At 41.7% G+C, this 17,501-nt stretch overlaps 1 protein-coding gene across 1 annotated transcript in view; it reads left to right on the top strand.

Annotated features, from left to right (window-relative positions):
- The window catches only part of C9 (complement C9), a 42,619-nt gene that overhangs the window by 4,178 nt on the left and 20,940 nt on the right, over positions 1-17,501 (top strand). Inside the window, exons 3-5 of the mRNA XM_052742806.1 lie at positions 9,664-9,745; positions 10,373-10,517; positions 10,762-10,909. Coding sequence (XP_052598766.1) covers positions 9,664-9,745; positions 10,373-10,517; positions 10,762-10,909 — 375 coding nt within the window. The remainder of the gene's footprint in view (positions 1-9,663; positions 9,746-10,372; positions 10,518-10,761; positions 10,910-17,501) is intronic.

The raw sequence follows: 17,501 nt of genomic DNA, 5'->3' as shown, positions 1-17,501 counted from the left end.
GGCCACACAGGTGCATGGGGTATATTTTTATAATGATTTCATGGCTCTTTTTGCTTTGAGCTGTCTCCTTGTTCAGGAGAAGGGATTGAAGTTACAATAGCTTTTGGGGGGATGTCACAAGGTTCTTGGAGCATTGCTAATAGTAAACTGCTGGGAATTTTTAACTCTTGCATCAAGGTGAATTCCCAGGAGAATAGGTCTGGAGGGAACCATCGTTTTATGTTTCTCTGGGTAGAATGGAAAGTTTTGCATCCAGTCTGAGAGGGAAATAATAGCTCAGAGTATAGCTTCAGGAGCCAGGCTACTTGCAGAATCCAGTCTCCACAGCTGCACAGCTGTACACCCAAGGCAGATCCTGTTTCCTCCAAACTCATGTGTCTCAACAGATACTTCATACTGCAGTTGTGTAAACTTGATTCTTGTGTCTCAGCCACTAGAGTATGACAACGGAAATGTCTCATATCTGTTGCTACTGGAGCTAGTCCTGATGTGCAGGTCATCGGTAAAAGCCATTTTATGCTGAGTCATTGGGAATGAATAAAACAAGTCTTGTAAACTCAGGGATGTGCCTTAAAATGTTAACAATGGGCACTTCAGTTATATTTTCATTTGTGAACTATGTGAATTTAGCAATCAGTCCTGATAAGCTGAACTTTCCCCACAGCTAATGATTCCTCATACTGGGACATCTTCTTGCTTGTGCCAATCACACTGCATTGAGTGTGAGCAGCTACAGTGGTTTCCCTTTCTGGAAACTTCTCTTCCTAGTGGGAAGGTGGGGGCCTTCCTTTAATGTATTTCTGGCCCAGAGCTAGATCCTCTGTGGTGCTGATGTGCATTGCTTTGATCTGGGGAGTGTCTTCCCAGCAGAGATGGAAACACTTGATAGGCTGCATGCACTTGATAAGCACATTTCATGTGAGAACCCAGAAAGTGCTTAACAAACACTTCTCTGCTCAGCCTAATAGCTCAGCAGGATGATAGGCAGGCGGTGAGTGCTATGCACACTCGGTCCACAAGCTACACAAGGTTATCTGCTGAGTGAGTCAAAGGGGCTGGCAAGGCAGTGCTGGGCTCAGAGGGTGGGGAAAAATGGGCAGAGTTATTTGAGGTCACTGATCTCCCTTCCTAATATTTATGCAGCATGCTTATTCACTAACGTTCTGTTTGCATAACCTTTTAGTCTCCCCCGCTAATTCCCGAGAGTCCTGCTTTTCCAGAGCATTGGGAGAGCCAGACACCTGACACAGTGAGGACAAAACAGCCAGGGACTGACACAGCTTTCCATTTCTTTTTGCCCCGTCGGGCATCATTTCATTGTAAGATTGCTGTCGATCTAGGTAAGCACTAGGTTGTCCAATTGATGTACTTTATTCGGATGGCTATATAAAAATAAATTGTGCACTTTCTTACTAACTCACTATGTCTCAGAATGTCCGAAAATATCGAGGCTATTCCATCCAGGAATTATTGAACAAGCCGTGACTGCTCAGCTTATTTCGAAGATGGTTTGAGTTGAGGGAGGAGAAAAACAGAGACAAGAGTGAACTGCACTGAACCAGGCAGAGCAGATGTTGATCCTAAGCCATTAGTAGTGCGACCTGGAAGGAGTAGAACAGTCCTCCTCCATCTTTATTTCCCATCTGTGAATCATAGTCAATGACACTTATTACTCAGCGTCAAAATGAAACGCTTATGAGGAAAGCACTTAGAAAGCAACAATAGAAGGCTGACCCTGGCTAAGCAGGTAAAGGCGCTTGACACCAAACCCGGTGACCTGAGTTGGTTCACCAGACCCCACATGGTACAAGAAAACAAATGACCTGGAAAAGTCCTCTGACCTCCATTTGCACACTGTGGCAATACCCCCCTCTAAAAATGAACAAATAGACAGATGTCTGTCCACAAACTTGAAATACAAGAAATAGAAATTAACACCACCACTTTGAGGTTTAAACATAAGGGGTTTTTTGTTTTTTTTGTTTTTGTTTTTTTGTTTTTGTTTTTGCTTCATTAAAACCACTTGAGGTTTATAAGCTGAATTATGTTCCCATAAAATTGATGTACTGAAGTCTGGATGCTCAGTGTTTACCAATGTCACTGTATTTGTTACATTTTAAAATCTAATTACACTAAAATGTACTTAAAAGTGAGACTCTATCTGATATAGATAGTTGTGGGAGACCAGCTCCCACACTTAATTTACCCCAGGGATTCTTGAGAAGTGAGGGATAAGAGACTTAGATAGAAATAAAGAAGGGAGAGAAACACAGGATAGACCCGAGTGGGCCTGGATCCTGATCCACCGGCCCCAAACTTTATTCCAAAGTCTATTTATAACAATGCCAAGGGGTGGAACAAAAGACCTCCCCCTTGCTAGTTACAGTCAAGTGTAGACACTTACAAACACCTGATACTCAGGCCCATGGTCCAATCAACCTCTATGCAGTCCTGCTGGGTAAAGCCACTAGGAAGCCTAGATGGGCTCCAAAAGAGACTATCTTTAGAAAAAGTAAATTTGAACACAGAGTGAAGACTATATGAAGATTCAGGAAGTCCAGTACCACAGGATAAAACTACAGTACAACTCAGAAACTTAAGGTTAGGAGCAGGAAGATTGTAAGAGCCAGAGGAGCAGGCAGTTTGCTGAGAGATAGTGTCTCCTAAGAACATCAGAAGTTACACCCAGAAAGTCTCACCAACAAAGACACCAAGACATGCTAAACTGCATGAGAGCTCATGAGGCCTTAACCCTGCACAAAAAAACAAAACAACAACAACAAAACCTGTAGCCAACTAGAGATACAGAGAGTGGGAGAAATAATCTTCTCCAGGGAAAGGCATACCAATGGCTTATCCAATACCAAATGGTCAGCCTTGAAAACATACATACAAGTAACATAATACAGACTGAGCAGGTTACATGTAGTTACACATTTAGGAATGTATATGTATCTAACAACAACTAATTTTTTAAGATTTCTTTTTTTTATTATTATTAAGACATTTTCTATTCATTTTACATACCAACCACATATCCCCCCCTCCTCCTTCTTCCTTCCCCCCAGCCTTTCCCCCCACCCACCCCCCATCCTCACATTTCCCAAGTCAAGGTCTCCCATGGGGAGTCAGCAGAGCCTGGTACATTCAGTTGAGGCAGGTCCAAGCCCCTCCCCCCCCTGCACCAAGGCTGCACAAGGTGTCACACCTTAGGCACTAGGCTCCAAAAAGCCCACCCATGCAATTAATTTTTAAAAAGAGGCCATGAGCCGGGGTGGTGAACGCCTTTAATCCCAGCACTCAGGAGGCAGAGGCAGGTGGATCTCTGTGAGTTCCAGGCCAGCCTGGTCTACAGTGAGAGTTCTAGGACAGCCAGGGATGTTACAAGAGAAACTCTGCCTCAAAAAAAACAAAAATAAAAACAAAACAAAAAAAGGGCATGAATTTAAAAGCAGGCAAGGAGGAATATATGGGAGGATTTAGAGGGAGGAAAAGGAAGGGAAAATAATATTATATTCTCAGAAAGTATGAAATAATTAATAAAAAAAAGAGATACAAGGAAGAGAATGTGACCATCTATAAGACAATGAGTGAATCCTCAGCAGAGAATAGCCCTACTACACCTGATCTCAGATTTCACTCCTCTAGAATTGTGGGAGGGAATTAAATTTCTATTGTTTGAGTGACCAAAACAAATTAGTATACTGAGTCTAAGATCTAGCCGGGCGGTGGTGGCGCACGCCTTTAATCCCAGCACTGGGGAGGCAGAGCCAGGCGGATCTCTGTGAGTTCGAGGCCAGCCTGGGCTACCAAGTGAGTTCCAGGAAAAGGCGCAAAGCTACACAGAGAAACACTGTCTCGAAAAACAAAAAAAAAAAAAAAAAAAAAGATCTAGAGAGGAGTGTAAGCACTGTGCCCAGGGTAAGCATGCGATCTTCAGGCATCTTCCTTTGTTGTTAGGATATGTTATTCAAGGAATGAACTCAAATCACAGTCCAGGAGAGCAATAAAAGATCAAAGGTGAAGATTGGGCGCTTTGTACTAAGTCCAAACTGGAGTGAGATTGTTGAAGCAGAAAGAGTTCTTAAGCAAGATGTTAAGAAGGAGATGAGCAAGTGCAAATACAGTCAGCATGGGTTATTAATGCAAAGGCCCTTAGAAAGCTGCATACAAGCAAGGCCACGGTCACTACAGCAGGGTTTAGTCACCAATGTGTAGGCAGAGGAACAGAACTTCTCCCCAGCCCCCGTCATTGACCAGGATCTAGTTGTACCAAATAAAGAACTTAGCCGGGCGGTGGTGGCGCACGCCTTTAATCCCAGCACTCGGGAGGCAGAGCCAGGCGGATCTCTGTGAGTTCGAGGCCAGCCTGGGCTACAAAGTGAGTTCCAGGAAAAGGCGCAAAGCTACACAGAGAAACCCTGTCTCGAAAAAAAAAAAACCAAAAAAAAAAAAAAAAAAAAAAAAAAAAAGAACTATAACTCTCTTTGGAGGATTTCAGTGGGTTCGACCTCCCAAGCACGATTCTCTAATATGCATCATACCCTCTGACAGGGAGTTGAGAGATAAAAATCTAAGGGCTCTGTTCTATAGGGTGGTTTCAGAAACCAAAGAAGTGATCACCCTTGGGGAGATGCTGAAAGGAAATGCTAGCATCTATCTAATGCCCCTAAGTGAGCAGTGGATAGATAAGAACTGATTGTCAAATTTGAGGCACCAAGATGTTGAAATGGATCATGGATCACGTTGTAAATAGACAAAGCGTTATGTAATGTCTGAAACCAGTGATAGGCTACTTCAGTGACATATTTAAGCCAATGATGAGCTCAAGTCTGAGTAACGCTGAAATAATGAGCACCCCCATGCCTATATTTATTCTACACCCTCAGTTATTATGGATTTCCACCAGATGTTGCCATGAAGTATTTTATGTACGTTTGTTTTGCCTACATGTGTGTCTATATACTACCTACATGCCTGATGACCCCCAAGACCAGAAGAGGGCATCTGATCCCCTGCAACTGGAATTAAAAATGGCTGTAAGCCATCATGTGGGTGGTGGGAATTGAACTAGGGTCTGGAAAAGCAACAATTGCTCATAACCACTATCTATCCACACCCCAAATTACTATTTTTAATATCTCAAGATTACGAAGTATAACCAGGATAGAACACAGAGTATCTCTGCCACTGCTTATCGAAACCTATCAGTCCCAAAGAAGCTTTAATGAAAAACTTCTAGTAGAGAATTCCTTAGCTAGGCAACTTCAAACATACATCTTATAGAATGATTCTGCTGGGAGTTCTGGCATCTGTGTTACAAATTTTTAACCTGTATTTCCAGAAAGTGAGGACTAATCCTAGAGAGCGTGGATTGGCCTCAAGTCCAATTTTGAAAGATGATTGGGGCCAGGCGGTGGTGGCGCACGCTTTTAATCCGAGCACTCGGGAGGCAGAGCCAGGCGAATCTTTGTGAGTTCGAGTCCAGCCTGGTCTACAAAGTGAGATCCAGGACAGGCTCCAAAAGTTACACAGAGAATCCCTGTCTCGAAAAAAACCAAAAAAAAAATAAAATAAAATAAAGATGGTTACTCCCACATTTCTGCCACTAAGGTACCAGTAGGTATACCTGCAATTCATTATTGTGGCTCACATTGTTCATAACTGGGAGAGAGTGGTGATCACTTTTCCCCTCTAGTCATGTGCACAACACATTCTAGAGCTATGAATGCTAGCCACTAAAGATGAAGCTTCCAGTTAGGTACCAGCTACAGTTCTCTATGTTGTAGGGTACAAGTTTTCAGTGTTTTCAGCAACAGGGTCTGACTGTCAAGTTGTAACCAAGAACATTGGCCACAGCCTATAATGTTTTAGGAGGCCTATGAGACATCATTGACAAACAACTTAAAATATATAACCCATTCCTAGTACTGACTACTTTATTTGGTAGCATATGATACCCAGTTGAGGTACTGTATCCCTTTTATAGGATAACTCCACTTACATTCCTTTGATATGTGTATATATTTTAGGAAACTTCTACAGTAGTAGGTTTCTATATGATTTTTTTTTCAAAAAGACTTTAGTGTTAATTATTGTCCCACTCTTTCATTTCCAGAGATGGAAATATAGATGAAATCTCTTTTCAGGTCTTGGGTTTCTCTTGCCTCTTTTTTCTTTATTTCTCAATGATTAACTGTCCTTTAAAGATCTCACATGATTAGAATGAGTCCACTAAAAAGCATAGGATAACCTCTCATGCATCATGTCTGCAAAGTCTCTTTTGATGTGTAAATAACACTCATAGAGACCAAGGGTTTTAAACATCTCTAGGGGTCAGTCTCCATACCGTATTGAAAGACGTGAGCCTTGTCACACAAATAGTCTTTCTAACTATTGGAGAGTTTTCAGTAGGTAGGGGCAGGGTAGCATTAAGTTTGCTTTTTTAAAAGATCCCTCTGGATGCCATATGTAAACTAAGTGAGAAAGAAATTACCAGAGTCAGCTAGAAGAGAGGCTATATTAGTGTAAACCAGAAGAACATCTGGAAGATATTAGGAAGTACGGATGGATTGGAAAATCATTTACAAGACTGCCAACAACAGGTTTCAGTGCTCGATTAGATGTCAGAAATGAGGGGGGATAGAGAATTACACAAGGAACACCCGTCTCTGGCTAGGATAACTCATAAATGAAAGAGCAGTCCTGAAAGAAAAGGAAAATAATGAATTCATTTGGGAAAACATTGAGGTCAATGGGCCATGAAGATGTCCAAGTACAGATGGAGAGTTGAGAATTGGATGTGAAAGTTTAAACTTGAGGAGAGATGTCTGGACAGCACGTTTATCTCTGTCTGGGTATCATTAGCACACATGTGGAAACCATGGATCTGGGAAAAGTATAAGAGAAGAGAGAAAACAGGAGATGAGAGAAGAGGGGAGGGGATGGGAAGGGAGAGGAGAGGGTAAGAGAGGAGAGGGGAGGGGAGGGGAGGGGAGGGGAAGGGAGGAGAATCTAATGACTGCACCTCAATGAATAAATAGCGCTTGAAGGACTGTGGAGGAGAAGAATCCAAAGAGGAAAATAGAGCAGTTAAAAATAGCAGAGAAAAGATATGAGAAAAAAGAGTCTAGTTTTGCTCAGCTAAAAAAAGAGATCATGGAATATTTGGTCATAAAAGGGTCCGCTATATCATCCCCTTCATGGATTGTGGAAAACTGCAGAAAAAGGAGGAAAGGATTTAAGAGTCATAGGATGGGGAGATATACAGCAAAGATATGTCTTTTAGGCATGACGTGAACTCTCTGCCACTGTGGTTATCTGCATAAACACAAAGCAAGACTGGGTACATTGTTATGGATGAACAACATCCATAACCAGTAGCTAAGTGCTAAGTTGCCTTTGTCCCAGAAAATAACCTCCCACCCTCACTCATGAAAGCAACTCTAATTAAACTGAGTGGGTCACACACAAGAGAAGCCATGAAAACATAAGAAGGGTTTCAGCAGGTCAGAGCGGGGATGAGAGAGGAGAACGGAGCCGAGATGACTACAAATCATCACGTACAGCTATGAAACTGCCAAGGAATTAAAAATAGGAGAAAAGGAAATACCGAATACAAGTATTGCAGTAGACAGTGAGAAGAAGCCAATAAGATAATGACTGAGAGGAAGTGAAAAAGCCACATGACCATCACTGATGAGCAAGGACAGAGGGCATGGGGCAAGGGAGTTAGAGAATGGTTGGGAGGGAAGGAGATAGATTAGAGTGCAAGGTACTTTTTCAAGAAATTTGCAGGAAAAGGAAGCACGGAGGAATTTGAAATGGCTCAAGGAGCATGAATGGCTGAAGGACATGACACTTGTTGAGGGAAGAGAGACATAAAAGTATTTATTGCAGTGTTTTTAAAATGTGTTGGCATGGAGGGCAAGGGAGAGATGAGAGCTGGCGAAAACTGGAGTGTGGAGAGGGTGGCTAACTGCTGGTTTATTGGCTTAACTTAATTTAATACACTGTATTATAATGGAGGGAGATAATTATAAACAAGAGTTATAGGAAGAGAGACTCAGCTAATCAGCTTCAAATTGGACCTGAGCTCTAGAACATTCTTGTGGAGGGACTAACCCGACCTGGACCTCTTCCTGGTGTAAGAGTTTTGACAGGACAGATGCTGAGCTAGGAAAGCAGAGGTAAAATTATCTGCAAGATTCTGGTCGGATAGCTTCTGTTTTGTTTTGCTGTGTCTCTTTCTTGTCACTTAATGGGGTTAAGTACCCAAGGCAGGGCTGTGATAAGAAGAGACCCAATCATAAACCAAATGAGAGATGGCTCAGAGATTAAGAGCACTGACTGCACTTCCAGAGGTCCTGAGTTCAATTCCCAGCAAACCACATGGTGGCTCACAACCATCTGTAATGAGATCTGGCCCCCTGTTCTGTATACATAATAAATAAATAAATCTTTAAAAAAAAAAAAGTAAAACCGTTTGAAACTAGAATGGCTGAGAACTAAGGCTGAGCACTGTGCCTAGAGATGGAAAGGGGAAGCTGGAAGGGGAAGCTGGAAGTGCTAAAACACATGATACTGAAACTCAAAAAGATCATGAATAAGTCTTGAAGTGGGCTATAAAGCAGGGAAGCATCTATTTTGGAACATAAGCATGGAAGTTGGGGGCCAGGGAGGTTGGTTTACGAGGTGTTTGCTACAGGAATGGCTGGGCTGGCTGGCTTGACTTTGCAAGAGAGCCAGGCAACTCCAGGCTTTGCCAGCCTCTTGGGGGGTGAGTGAGATGCACGAAGAAAGTGTAACAGGATTTCCAGCTTCAATGAGCTCATCACATACTTGTAAAAAAAAAAAAGATGAAGGCCAGCCTGGACAACCAAGTGAGATCCAGGAAAAGGCGCAAAGCTACACAGAGAAACCCTGTCTCGAAAAACCAAAAAAAAAAAAAAAAAAAAAAAAAAAAAAGATGAGTCAGCGTCAAATACCTGTCAGGACACCTTGCTGGTTGTCCTTATCACCATCTTTACTGCTGTTGTTGGTAAGTTAGAATTAAACAAAAGAATGAATTGAAGATACAGAATATCATGTGCTCAAGTGTCATGGGACACACAGTAAGGAATATAGAGAGGGCTGGCAAGATGAATCAGACGTGTTCAGATCCACAGGCCACTACTTATAGCCAGTTATGGTAGAGTGCATCCGTAAGCCAATGAGGGTGGAGGAGGGGATAGAAACAAATAGATCCCTAGAGCTTGGGGTGGGGGGGGGGGGGGGGACTACCCAGCACAGCTAAATCTATGAGCTCCAGATCCAGTGAGAGACCCTGTCTCAAAAACTAAAGGAGACCAACTGAGGAAGACATCTGAAGAGCTCTTGCCTCAACTGCATCCACGCACATGTGCATATGCACATACTCACAGACACATGCACAAACATGTATACACATACACATATGTATATAAGTGTGTGTGTGTGTGTGTGTGTGTGTGTGTGTGTGTGTGTGTGTGTGTGTGTGTGTGAAATAAACACTATGATTTAAGGATGGAAAAGTAGTAAATACATAAAATTGGTTTTGGAAGGCTTCTTGGAAAGAGGTGTACATAATGGTCATTTTAAATGGATACTTTTTAATCTTCGTTGTAGTGAAGAGTTAATACAAAGAGAAGACTCTCTGTTACCCATAGACTGCAGAATGAGCCCATGGAGTGAATGGTCACAGTGTGATCCTTGCCTCAAAGAAATGGTAAGCATTTGAGTCCATTCACCTGACCTCCTCAAAGGAAAACTGGCATCTTCACAGAAATGGCTGTGAGGCAGGAACCCCCAGAAACAAATTCCAACCCAGGAAGAGGTAATCACTGAAATGAAAGTGTCTGATCTGACCAGGAAACCTGCATGTTGAACAGCAGACTGGGTAGATGTTTATGATATTTCATGTGTGTAAGAGACTCCACAACCTAGAAGGTGAAGTACTATTGTTAAGTGATATCCATGGCAGTTTCTTTCACCTCTCTCTTAAAATCATGGGCCCATTGGGTGCGGGGCCTGGAGTGATGTAGATGTTGCTTTATTCCAGCAGAGCTCAACTTGTGGGTCTTGATCCCTTTTGAGGGTCAAATGACTCTTTCATAGGGGTTGCCTAAGACCATTCGAAAAGACAGATATTTACATTATGATTCATAAGAGTAGCAAAATTACAGTTATGAGGTAGCAATGAAAATAATTTTATGATTGGGATCACCACAACAGGATAAACTGTATTAAAGGATTGCAGCATTGGGAAGGTTGAGGACCACTGCTTTAGACCACAATCCACTTTTACATTAGGAAATATAATATTTTCAGCTGTCCTTTTTTTGATTGTTTGTAGTTTCGCTCAAGAAGCATTGAAGTCTTTGGACAATTTCATGGGAAAAGCTGTGTTGATGCTTTGGGAGACAGACAACAGTGTGTACCGACTGAGGAGTGTCAGGAGGCAGAGGACAACTGTGGGAATGACTTCCAATGTGGAACAGGTGATCTAAGAGTCCAGTTGCTCTCTACAGCCTTCTGTGTACACTAGTGAGTGAAAATAAATCCATACTTCATAGATAGACGTATAATGGCTCCCCAATAAGGGCTAGCTATGTAGTCTATAGAAAGAACTCAAGTGTGTCTTGAGTGTTAAAGTGTGTCTTCAGTGTTAAAGTGCCCACAGTGACTTCAGCAAATGAGAAAATTTAGCATTACACACAGTATGTTTCCTGATTTTGACTGCAGGCAGGTGCATAAAGAGGCGACTTCTGTGTAACGGTGACAACGACTGTGGAGATTTTTCGGATGAGGATGACTGTGACAGGGATCCACAACCCCCCTGCCGTGACAGAGTGGTAGAAGAATCTGAGCTGGGACGAACAGCAGGCTATGGGTTTGTATTCCATGCATTTCACTTGACTCTGTCTGTCCAGGAGAAAATGAATGAAAGGAAATGGCCTCCGACTCTTTCACCATGACAAAGAATACATAGAAGGGATTTATACAAAGGGCACAGTTGATGCAAACTTTAGCCTGTATTCATTTGAGGCCCCAGAATATGTAGTTAGTATGCAGGGATACCACCTGGCCTCAGTAGGAGTCCATTGACTGAGTTTCACTCTCAGTCAGTGGGACATAATGCATCTCATGCACGAATGTCAGGAAGACCACAGCAACACTGACATGGCATGTCAACATTTAGAATTAAATATCCCACCGCAGGTGTGGCGAGTCCATTAAAACATCTAAATTCCCAGGATGGCCACCCTTCACTGTCATGTTTCTTGAATTGATAACTGATTATAAATTCTGAGGAGGTTCAAGCATTCTGCAGTTGAGCAAGAAGAAATGGTATCAAAAGACTACGTTATAAATGCCAGAGGGTAATAGGGTTTGGGGGTCTCATTATAGAGAGTTGACAGGCAACTCATTCTCCACACAAAATGAAGGGGCTCTGGGCTGTGAGCTCTAAAGGAAGTTTAGGAGTTTGGAACATGGGAGTATATGGAGCAGAGAGGATTCTGCAGATGCCTGTGCTCCAGGAAGTGGGAGGATAACAGATCTGAGGTCCTGATCTATCCCATTCCAGTTGCAAGGCATTCCAGGGACATTCAGTGCTTAGTTTGCTTAACTATCTTGAGCTGGATAATTTTGCCCATGACAGAGATGCAGGTGTCCTCACATCTTGCACTGACAGAAGTAAATGGTTCTATTTCACCAGCTAGCGTGTCATGATTTTCTTTATCCTTATAGCTTCATTCTTGACTCAAAATAGATGCTCGGTGAATAGTTGGTGGGTAGATAAGCAGGTGAATTATTTAAAGGATAAAAAAACCTATTGGTAGGTACCTTCTGAAACACTAGTAATATCTGGTAAGATGGAAACTCCTAGGATGAAACTTCAGAGACAGAGGTTCAGAATTGAAATGAAGATGGGGAGAAGGCAGAAGATGGCAGAGATGGTAAGAACACAGCGGGTAGAAGAACTAGAGTGATACACTTCCTTGGGTCCAGTGATTCTCACACAGGAAACACATAGGAATGTCTAAAGAGCATTTGAATGGTCAGTGCTTGCGGAAGACAACACTAGAGGGCGCTACTGACACTAGAGGTTAGAGGGGAGTGATGTTGATGTTGAGCATCTGCTACCTCACAGCCCCACATTGTCAGTGATACAGAGGTCAAAAAACCCTACACTGAGGACTAATTCCTCAGTATTGGATGTGGCTGAAAGTAAAGATGTCTGTTCTCTGAGGTCAGAGGAAACATCCATGTAATGAACATAAGAACAAAATTCTAGGCTATCAAGAGTCAGGCACAAGATAAATGTTTCACACACCATTTATTCACTTCATAAAAACCTTACTCAAATGACTTTCAAATATTACCCACAGTGCCTTTGGCCCTTAGCTTAAAAGCTGTGTTTGTGAATCAAATGGACTGTCTTAGGCCAGGAATCTTAGCAAACAGCAGTTAACAGTCCAGGGTTGTCCAAGACTCTTCTAACCAGATTGATATGGACTCAAATTATCCCAAACCCCTGCTTCATCTTTCCTCGGGGGAAAAAAAGTTTTATCTCTAATCTCAATGAAAGAACTTGAAACAGGGAATCACATATGTTATTTATTCTCACTCAGTGCAAATTTATAGTTTGTCTTACGGGAAAAGAATACAGAAATGTTGGCCTACTTGACTGAAAAAACAATCATTCATAATCTAATGCTTTCCTTTGTTGGGAGGGTGGGTGGGGGGCAGGGCGCGGGAAGAAAAAGTTGTAACAGCATTTGCCGGCAAGTTTCCTAAGGAGACATCCTAGAGAACTGGCAAAGAACTTTTAGGACCTCATGCTTTATTACAGTCAGGGGTGGTGTTGGGGAACATCATGAGGCTGAGCCATCAAGGCTGAGGAGGGGGCCCAGCTATGGGAAAGATTAGCTGCAGACATGGAAAATGAGGTAGGCCCTGACAGAATCAGTCTATCAACACATTTTATTGAATTCCCTACTATTATGAGCAAAAATCCTTAACAAGTTAGCTTTCAGAAAGGCTACTACTGTCATTTGCATACTACCTTGAATTTTTCCAACTCACTTTGTACGTTCTATCGATTGTCATAATGACCCTGAGACTTTGTTGGGGATGCTTTTATATTCATTTTGTAAATAAGAACTAAATGAAATAATTTAAGCCATTTGGTGAGTGTTTCAGGGAACTAAACCCAAGTGTCTCTGTGTCACATAGAGCCCTGTTTTCTCTACCACACCACTTTACCCTTCTCCTTTTGACCACACCCACCCCTACACTTCTCCAAACCACTTCAAAGACCTAAAGCCAATGCCTTTTCTGAAAAGCAGAACTAAGCTTGCCAAATGACAGTCCATGGGCCAGTGAAATGGTTCAGTGGGCGAAGGCACTTGCCACTGAGTCTGACATTCTAAGTCTGATCCCTGGAGCTCAACTTCTGTAGGTTGTCCTCTGACTTCCATACTTGCTCCATGACACCTGCATCCCGCATGCGCGCGCGCGCGCGCGCACACACACACACACACACACACACATACTAAACAAATAAATGAAATGAAAAATGAAATGCTTTAAGCAGCTATTTATTATCATGCCTATAATTCTAACACTTGGGAGGCTAAGGCAGGAGGATCATTCATTCAAAAGCAGCTTTGACTGTACAGCCAGACTCTCTCTCTCTCTCTCTCTCTCTCTCTCTCTCTCTCTCTCTCTCTCTCTTTTCTCTCTTTCAATATATATATTAGAATACTTTGATTAGCAAATCAGCCATTAATATCTAGAAGTTTGAAGATGTTTTGTTATATGATTATAAACAATTCTATGAAGTCTGGATATTTATAATAAACCTCTATCATTCTCACGTAGCTTTGAAATACATGTGAAATAAAGGTAATGGGGATTGTATTAGTTACTTTTCTGTTGTTATGAGAAAATATTAAGACCAAGATAACTTATAGGAAGAAGAGTTTATTTGGGCTTACAGTTCCAGACACATAGGAGTCTGTCGTGGCGGGAAGACATGACATCAGATGGGCATGGTGGGAGGAGCAGGAAGCTGAGAGATCACACTTTCTAACTCAAGAAAGAAACAGAGAGAGGTGGAAATAGGGTGAAGTTATATCATCTCAAAGCCTAACCCCAGTGATGTACTGCCTCCAGCAAGGCCACACCTCCTAAACCTTTCCAAACAGCACCACCAACTGGAGATCCAGTGTTCAAATGCCTGAGCATTCCTAATGAGACCACCAGAGGAATAAAAAGAAGCCACTTAGAGCAGTATGCTTAGTATGTGTTTCTTCCTAGTTCAGTCTGGGAAACCCCAATAAATCTAACCTACTGTTTCATACACCCCTACTCTCTACATGGGCAAGTCACAGGAACTTGCTGTAATGAGTTAATCTTTATCCATTTGAAGGACTCTCATGTAAGTTGCTATTCTGGCAGAATTCCATTGTCTTACAAATGTTTCAGACTTCTGTAGGCATCTGAGATCCTCCACAAATGTTCAGGGAAGTCCTCCAGCCCATCTTGCATTCATTGAAAAAGCGCAAATCAAAACCAGCTGTAAATGATGTGCAATATGTAAGGACTGCCTTTTTTTTTGTGATCTAAGCATAACTCTACTTCTGTGAAGGGAGCTTTCTTGTCATTCACCTGGTGAATTGGAGCTGCCAGTGGTTCTGGGGCAGCTGTGGAAGCAACCATGTCTCAACACTGCCAAAGAACACGTTTTTCTTAAAATTTCCCAGGTGATGACTTTTCTATTCACGAGCACTTTTCATATTTCTTGGCAGGAAAATATTGGCTCATTTTAGACCAGACTGGCTGTCTCTGGGAGAGGAATCGAGTCACAGGTTTTTGAAACATCTCTCCCTCAGTAGTGCTTTAGACTTTATTGGCTTCTGTAACTTTCCAGATGGGTCCAGCCAACCGGTCAATGTGCTGTTCTGTGAAACAATATCCTTCAAGCTGGACTATGCATAGCAAAGGGCACATAAGAACCTTCAGGAGAGTGGCAAGCAAGCTTTAAGTAATAGTTTCCTCAACTCTTAATTCCGTAACTGATCTAACACTAAGACTCAACCTCCACAGTACTGTTTTTCATAAAGTTTAGAAATGTGAGGCCATAGCTGCTACGTCCTTTCTTGCATCTTGTGTTGTTGTTGTTGTTAAATCCATCACTATTTCTTTTAAGACAGGAACTTTCTATGTAGCTCATGATCATAGGTTTGTTCCACCATACCAGGCTGTATGTGGTGCTGAGGACTGAACCTAGGTCTTCATGCATGTGAGACAAACACTCTACCAACTGTGATACATGCCTCCAGGCCTCTAGCAGCCTTTTCACATCTATCATCTACCTTCCAAAAGCCAAATAACTGCTCATCCACCTCACTAATTCTACATGGTGGAAAACCCAAGATCCAATTCCACATCTTCGGGCTCAATTAGACTCTAATGCCTTAGGAATAAAATGGTCTCCACTTTTTAAAAATTCTAACCAATAATCAGTAAATGGACTATAAAGCAATTTTTATAAAAGGCTATTATGTGTGCAATCTTTTTGATACGTAACATTAAGAAATTGAATGACATTACTATAACAAAATGCCTTCTACTCTTATCTACTTATTCATGTGAGTAAATTTATCATCATTTACATCCATAAAATGGGAAGTGAAAGTAAAGTAATATTGGTGCTGAGCCCTGTCTCTTAGGAGCACTAAGTAACATTTATCTACAGATACAGAAATTTATCTATTAATTTGAAAAGAAGCCCAATTCATTTCACTGGGATAGCTTTCCAATACAATTTTTACTTAGTTTGGTAATGACTTAAAATTTTTTTTAGCATACTTATATATACCACTTACAATGAGTTTTAATACTTAAACTCTATGGTCAAGGAACATTTAATACTTAAAATATTCAATTAATAGATTTTGATACAGCAAAGCATGAAAAGGTGATCAACAAGATTATTCAATATAAATTATATTGTATTTTTATATTAAGTTAAAATTCTGTAGGAGGACCATATGCTCCTTTATTATGCCATTAACATATTATATTTATTTTTCCATAGAGAACAGTAATTATATTTTTAGTAAATATTCATAGGCTGATGGGAAATTTTATCTTTTGCAACTATTCAGGCTTAAGATGAAAAATAATAGGTGCCTCATCACTAAAATGTTTAGGAAGGCATGACTAATTAAATTCCTCTAGAAGGTACACAAGTAAGAATACCACCCCTGAAGTGTGCCACATGTGGGATCTTGCCCACACTATTCCTCCTGTACTTCCAGCACCATCCCAGTTTGAAACCCATCAAAGCCCAAAGCAAACCACCTAAACTCCTTTTCTGATCTTCCCATGACGCTCTCTTCCTTGTATAACATGGACCTTATACAGCATTTACTTATACTACTTATTTGACACAGTATATTCTTCCCAAACTAACTTTTAAATAGATAATTATATTCCAACCCCCCTCAACTTCCAAGGAATTTTTGTGGGAGACAATTGTGTATTAACTATATTCACATCACCCCATTTCTTACAAACACTTAGATGTAGTAATTAGTCACCCAAAGGTTACTCATTAGAAAGAAAGGTGAGTTTCATTGTTCACTGAAGGAGTCTACTGAAGGTGTACAGCGAGACAACGCTCACTGTCCCATCACATGTCGTTGAACTTCTGTCCAAGAAACAAAGACATTATCTGTTCTTTCCACTGCTGCATGACTTCAGGGTGGATGAATGGCATCCAGCCCTCAGTGAAATGAAGACAAGAAGCGATTACTCACAGGACTGGGCTTGACAGGCATCTCTGCTTTTGAGCTGCAATGGCTAGGTTGGCCCTGCTTCCCACTGCGGTTTGGTGAAATAAAAGCTGGGGCTGCAGGAGCAGTAGAGCTGAAGAGGAGCAGCAGCTTCCTTCAGAAGGCCTTCTCAAGGTGATCGCACAAATAAAGGAGAGCCAGGAGAAACACACGAGGTCTCTTCGTGTCCAGAGGCTTCTCTCCACAACATGCCACTGGCCAAAGCAACTGACGTGGTTGAGCATGAAGCCTCCCATGATGTCGTGGGGAGGGTTAGAGATGCAGGGATGGGCGAACAAACAGAGCACAAACAAGTGATGAAATGTTAAAGGAAATAAAGCAGCCACGTGGTCTAGGCATTTGTTCCTGTGTCTTTTTCGAGCTCATCACTCTAATTTTCAGCTCTGTGTTGGAACTTCAGAGCTGGGAAAGGTCTTTTGGGAAGGTTAGGCATTGAGTTCCTTTTATCTGTCGCTCAACTTTTACAAATAAATTTCTCAACTGTCCTTCCATTACAGAGCCACAATGTTGCTTTCTTGGTAGCTTCAGAGTGAGTTAAAATAGGCCCAAATTTTGAAGTTGTTTTAACCATAATAGTCTTGGTTTTAATTTTTTGTTTTGTATCAACAACGGGCT

This window comes from Peromyscus californicus, unplaced genomic scaffold (assembly GCF_007827085.1).
Source record: "Peromyscus californicus insignis strain IS unplaced genomic scaffold, ASM782708v3 Scaffold_18__1_contigs__length_77618521, whole genome shotgun sequence".
In the NCBI taxonomy this organism is placed as follows: Eukaryota; Metazoa; Chordata; class Mammalia; order Rodentia; family Cricetidae; genus Peromyscus; species Peromyscus californicus.
Note: the sequence above shows the minus strand (reverse complement) of the source record. Positions and strands in the feature narration are given on the sequence as shown.